Source organism: Herpailurus yagouaroundi, unplaced genomic scaffold (assembly GCF_014898765.1).
Source record: "Herpailurus yagouaroundi ecotype Mexico unplaced genomic scaffold, PumYag 196, whole genome shotgun sequence".
NCBI classification, from domain to species: domain Eukaryota; kingdom Metazoa; phylum Chordata; class Mammalia; order Carnivora; family Felidae; genus Herpailurus; species Herpailurus yagouaroundi.
In genome coordinates, this window is record NW_024412427.1 from 17,978,570 (window position 1) to 17,984,569 (window position 6,000).

Genomic DNA, 6,000 nt, shown 5'->3' on the forward strand with positions numbered 1-6,000 from the left:
GAGTCCTCCTGCTCAAACCTACAGTGGGGCGGGGCGGTTAGGGGGATGGTGTCAGAACAAACTTGCCTTGATCTCTTGGGATTTCAAAGTTTTGCACTAATTCTTGGAACAAGCCTGAGGAGTTCCCAGGATTGACATCACAAACTAACCAATGAAGACCTCGTTGAAAGCAAAGTGCAGGGAGTTGAGGTCAAAGGGCAGGAGGAAGGAGGAAAAGGCAGGGTGAGGAGGAGGGACGCGGCAGCGGCCGTGGCAGAAGTGCCGCCCCCAGCAGGCAGAGGCTCAGGAAAGCACTAAAGCCACAGAGTCACTCAAGTCAGGGACTGCGACCCACGACCGCCATTTCAAAACAATCAGGACCTGGGGGACAGGAAACCACCGAGTGCGCCCGGGGAGGTGTGCAGTGAAGGGAGGAGGGTCTGCAGCACACATGGTGTGGCCTCAGCCAACCAGGGGGCGGGGAACGGACAGGACATATCCCCCAAAGGAGCCTTCAGTAAGCAGCATCTGAAAGCTGGCACTCTGGGCTCGTGCCCAGTTCGCAAAGGCCTGCATCTGCTTCACCTTCAGTTTCCCTACCAATTCCGGTTATTTTTACGGAATGAAACGGGTTTCCCGGAACAGCGCACCACTCTTCAGCAGGGTGCCCGTGTGAAACGAGGAGGAGGGACGACCCGGTGGCAGCCCACAGGTCAGGGGTGTTGACACTTTCCTCCCTCTTCTGCTCTAGACCCCAGCTTCCTCAAAGGAAAGGTCCCGCTCCTCACAGCCACGGGCCACAGGTGGTCTTTAAGCCCCACGCACCCACTCCAACCAATGCAGGGGAGTATCAGGTACTCAGTATGTACTGGGCAAATATGCAAAGACATGTACACAACTCAGGCACTACAGGGTCTGAAAATAGGTCCTAGAAATCAGGAACACTGAACATGAAATGTTGTCCTTCTGCTGCTCTAAGCCCAAGGAAACGGGCACCAAACTGCAAACACACATGCAGACACACACGGACACACACGGCTGCACACGTGCACATGCATACACAGGCCACCTACGATCCTTACAGCTATGACACCAGGAATAAACCTCACTCCAGGCTCCGTCAGCCCTCCCCTCCTGCGCTGTCCCTCCCTGGCCATCCTCTCTGCCCCAACTGCTTTCTGTATTTAAATGATCCCGCTGTGATCAGGATATGAATGCGTAAGTCTGTTAAGATGATAATTCACAGCCTGTGAGGAGGACCCACATTAGCACCCAGAACTAAAAGGTGTTTCATATGATTCATACTCCACAACTTCTCAAACCTACTGTAGAAAGCTTATAATAATATACAAAAGCAGAATAATGGCAAAACGTCATCTACAGGCCACCTTCAGAAAAGCTGCCACTCATTTTCACAAACGGAATCAGCTGGGGAGGTCATCTGCCCACGGTCGGGGGGGCTGAGTAGGTCCCCGTAACTTCTTGTGCTCACTGAACTCCATGTATGAAAGGAAAAGAAACCATCATTTGCCACATGGCCTCAGCTAATGCTTTATACTGGGTACTGTGGGTTCTCCCTTCCCATGGGATTATAGTTCAATCACTGTAATATCCCAAAACTTGATTTCAAAAAATACATCAATTACTTTTATTAGCTGCAATTCAAAATTAGTTTTCCTTAAAACAGTAATGTTTGACTTTTAATATTATTCATCCATTAAAGCAACATCACTGCACTGCAAAATTAACCATATGCAATTAAACAGCTGACAGGTGCATCCCAACTCGATCTGAACCAGCAATGCAGCCAGCTCTGGCAGCACCGACTTGGTGGGTCTCTGGAACAGACCCGGGGATGCTCACCCTCAGCCCCTCCTGAGTGTCTGAGTACCACGGATGGATCCTCACTCTGAGATCTGACCGCCAGCCCTGCTCTGCTGGCAATACTGGAAGAGGGGGCGTGGAGGGGAGGAAGTTGGATATCTGGCCACTCTGGGGATTTCTGCTCTTCTCCCATTCAACCTACGGGAAACTGGACAAGGGCGAGGAGGTGGTTCTGCTGGAGAGGGGAGCCCTGCCTCTTGGAGCCCAGTGGAAGGAGGGAAGAGGGCATTAGAGAAGTTAGAGCTCTAATGGAAAGGGTGGGGAGATGCAGGGGACACAGGGAGATGGGAGGGACAAATGAATATATAGGTGCAGCAAACAAACCCCAGAGGTGGTGACCAGCCAGTCAGGGAGGGAAAATTCCCTCACCCACCTCACCATCTCAGTTCATCTTTGCTCAGCAGGACCTCAAGTATAAGGTGGACAGACACTGAAAAGAATGTATCAATAACAGCTAAGGCTTTGCAGAGTTGGGAATCCACACCAATGGAAGCTAGGATCCCAGGCAAGAAAAATATACTATTAGCACCGAGAAGTAGAACAACAGTTAACCCTGGCAAGAAGGGCCAGGAACCCAAGGGACTGACACTTCGAGGTGGGCTGCTCCCCACCCCGCCCAAGCCCAATCTCTCCAGTCCCAAGGGCAGCTGCTCAAATTCATTCCATCTTAATTCTTTTATCAAGACACATGAAACATACACCCAATGCTTTTCTTTCCATTTAAAGATCAAAGGCAGGAACAGACCTCCAGAACGCAGGCTAGAGCTAAACTCTAGCTAAACTCATCACTCAACCCCCAAACACACACACTCACTCTGCCTCCATCTTGTCTGTCTCTTCCCGCTGCCCCCTGGCTAGCTATCTCATCCCACATCTGGACTCTGCCACCTCTAACATTCTCCTTATCTCCCCACCAGACTCCTTTGCATGGATCCCCACTGCCTTTCTCTTGGATATCCCTGATCTCCTGAATCTGGCCCATAACCCCTTCTACATAGCACCCAAGTAATGTCTTTCAAGGCTCAATCCCAGTAGGTAAGTGCCCTGCCAACAGAGCCCTAGCAAGTTCCCTGTGCCCCGTTGATAACGCCCAAGTATCAGAGATGGGCCGGGCCCACAGCTCAGCCTCTGGTCAGGGGAAGCACTCACCAGCCTGACTTCCTGCCTTTGCCCCTGCCCTTCCCAGGACAGAAAATGCTCCTTCAACCCTCCTGGGTCAGGGGCCTACTGAGTGTTCAAGACCTATCTCACATGCTGCCAACTCCCCTGTGACTCTCCCTTCAAGTCCCCAGGACATCACTGCAAATCTCCGAAGGTGCACATGGCTGCCCTTTAGGCTTTGCAGCACGTGCTCCCTTCACTGCCTCCATAGCTGGGGCCAGCCAGTCACCCAGGGCCTTATATAAAGACTGTTTGCTAAGTGGGAACCAGTCCATACTTTTCTCCTCCTCTTTTCCCGGATGAAGAACGTGGACACCACTCCACACGCCAACAGCCAGAGAAAATCCACATCCCAAGACAAAACCACACCAAGTCACCCCATCCAGCAGCACATACTTGCTGGTGTGGCTGGCAGACGTGAGCCACCCCCTCCCAACTTAGAGCCAGTGCAGAGGGCCACCACAGTGAGGATGGGACTCACAGCTGCTCATGCCATCCAAGGACATGGGTGCGGCTTCCCTGACACCTCCAGCAAGACAGAGCAGGGAAAGCTACTCTCACCGAGCCTCTTGGGCATGGAGTGCAGACCCAAGCACTTGTACTGCGCGTGCAAATGTGTGCCCATGCACACACGCTGCAGCTCCGCATGATGGGGCCACGAGCCATCCCAGCAGCTATGTCCCGTCCCAGCAGCTACGTCAAAGCCCTCTCCTGTCCTCCTCAGCTCAGCTGCTGGGGGCGGCATAGCAGCAGGAGTGAAATGCACACACCCAAGCTGTTCTGTTTACATCTCTTGTGCCCCGAGAATGGACAAGATGTCCCTGAGCGGGTGCCCTCCCATGATGAGAGCCCTCACTGAAAGTCCCCACCCCTCCCTTCTGTGTCACCAGTAGGCACCTGTGCCCGCCGCTGCCAGGCCCCACCGTCAGACAGGACTAAGAGCACAGTGCGTATTCTACCACAATGAAGACGCACGCATCCCTTCCCCTCTTCAGATCAACCAGCACCATCAACTCTAAGCACTGCCCAGTTCATAGATGGTTTGTGATACAAGTTCCATAGTGAGTCACTTGTTTAGAAAAAGAACAACTCCCCCAGAGAACTGGTGGCCTGTGTACAAGGTAACGCTCCAGAGTCAGCCAACAGAAGTTTCTTAATACACTTAGACTGGAAGTGCAGAATCTTGAATGTTCTATCAAAAGACTGAAAGATGCACCCAAAGTTACCTACCTGGCTCTAAGAAAGTAACTCAAGTCCTCCATGGGATGCCCAGAACACATCCCCTGCCCCAGCAGGTCAATGACACCCTGCCCCTCCCCTCACGGATCCCCCAAGGAAATCCTCCCACTGAGGGAATGGATCTTCTCAGAGCAGTGGCTGCAGGCTGGCCTGCCGGGACTGGGGTGTGACAACTCCAAGAGCTGGGCGGCCTCCACCGCCTTCCTTCCATCAGCAGACCTGCCAGGGAGCTGACCCTATCCCTTCCCAGGACATCGCCTTAACACTGCTCATGGCCCTTCCCGTATTTCTCCTGTCCCCAAGTAAGGGCAACCCTCTTGAGGTCCCTGAGGATTCTGACTCCTTGGAATACAGTCTGTGATTCCCAAGCTGCCTCTCATCTTCTCCCTCCTGTACCACCCGCCGGGGAGGCAAACCCCTCCTCCGGCTGTCTCTAATGGAGCAACAGACAGCACTCACAAGTGTGCCCTGCTGCCCTTCCCCTGGGGACAGTCCTGCCCCAGCAGACTCCACCCTGTGAGCAGAGCCCAGGGCCAAGAAAGAGGCTGTACTGTGAAGAGGGTGGAAGAGGAGAGAGGAGAGGCACGAGCGGCCTGCAAGAGGCAGGCAAGGATGGTTCTCTTCCTTCTTGAGCCAGCTCCACACCTGTTCTAAGCTGGGGGCTGGGGAAGCGAGATGAACAAGCCAGAGCCCTGGCACCAATGAAGGGAGCACAATCCAGTGGGAAAAGACATGAAAACAAAAAAGGACAAAGTGGAGGAAGAGCCACATTAGAAGACCGTGCACAAGATTCACATGTGGGGATTCAGAGGCGGCAGCAACGGGGCCTTGAAGAGACAAAGATGCTTTACAGAGGTGGGGGGTGGGGGGCAGGCCAGGAGGATGAGCAGGGTTTCCTGGCTGCTAGGGAGCCAAGCACAGGACGGTGAAACAGCAGGTTCCAGAAGGAGCTCATCGTAGCATGGGTGCGGGGCTCAGAGGCAGGCCGGGAAGGGCGCTCGGTGGGACAGAGTGAAAGGGAAAAACCTGAAGAGTGGGCGCAGTCGGATTTTTAAACAGGGAGTGGGGGCTGCAGCCCAGCACCCGGCAGCATGGAGGAAGACATGGTGTCAGCAAGAGGGCCGGGGACAGAGTGGGGAGGAGGGGAGGAGAGCAGCTCTGGAGGTGGGAAACCAACTGGGCATGAGTGGGGCAGTCAGGTCTGAACTAAAGAAAGTGGGGCAGAAAGGGGCTACTGGAGAGAATGAGCCCCACCGGCTAGGGATCTAGAAGGAGCGGATAGAGAGACTGAGTTTCCAACTTGCACACCTGGACGAGAAGCAGGGCCACTGACCAAGAGAGGAAACACAGGATTGGGGAGGGGGGCGCACTGGCCAGTAGGACATGCTCCCTGCCAACTCCAGCTGGTTCTTCCGTGTGGCCCTAGGTGAGCGGCACTGCTCATGCCTTAGGGGGCTTCCGCATCCCAATTCAGCATCCCAATCTCACCTGCATCCAAACGTTGTCTGCAGCAAAGTCGTGATTCCCACACAGAAGAAAATGGTCCCGATGAGCTGGCTGGTGGCCCACTGGTCGTACCCCACGCACATGGCATCCGCCAGCAGAAAGGGCACAGCGATGGTGCCACTGAAGCAGGTCAGGTAGTGCTGTGGGCGACAGGAGATGGTGGAGGGAAGAGCAAACTCTTCCTTGTGTGTGTGTGTGTGTGTGTGTGTGTGTGTGTGTGTGTGTGTGTGT

At 54.1% G+C, this 6,000-nt stretch overlaps 1 protein-coding gene across 6 annotated transcripts in view; it reads right to left on the reverse strand.

Moving 5' to 3' along the window:
• The window catches only part of SLC23A2 (solute carrier family 23 member 2), a 109,894-nt gene that overhangs the window by 42,303 nt on the left and 61,591 nt on the right, over positions 1-6,000 (reverse strand). For all 6 annotated transcript variants that reach the window (XM_040447620.1, XM_040447614.1, XM_040447616.1 and 3 more), the window contains one exon: positions 5,752-5,909. In XM_040447620.1, coding sequence (XP_040303554.1) covers positions 5,752-5,909 — 158 coding nt within the window. The remainder of the gene's footprint in view (positions 1-5,751; positions 5,910-6,000) is intronic.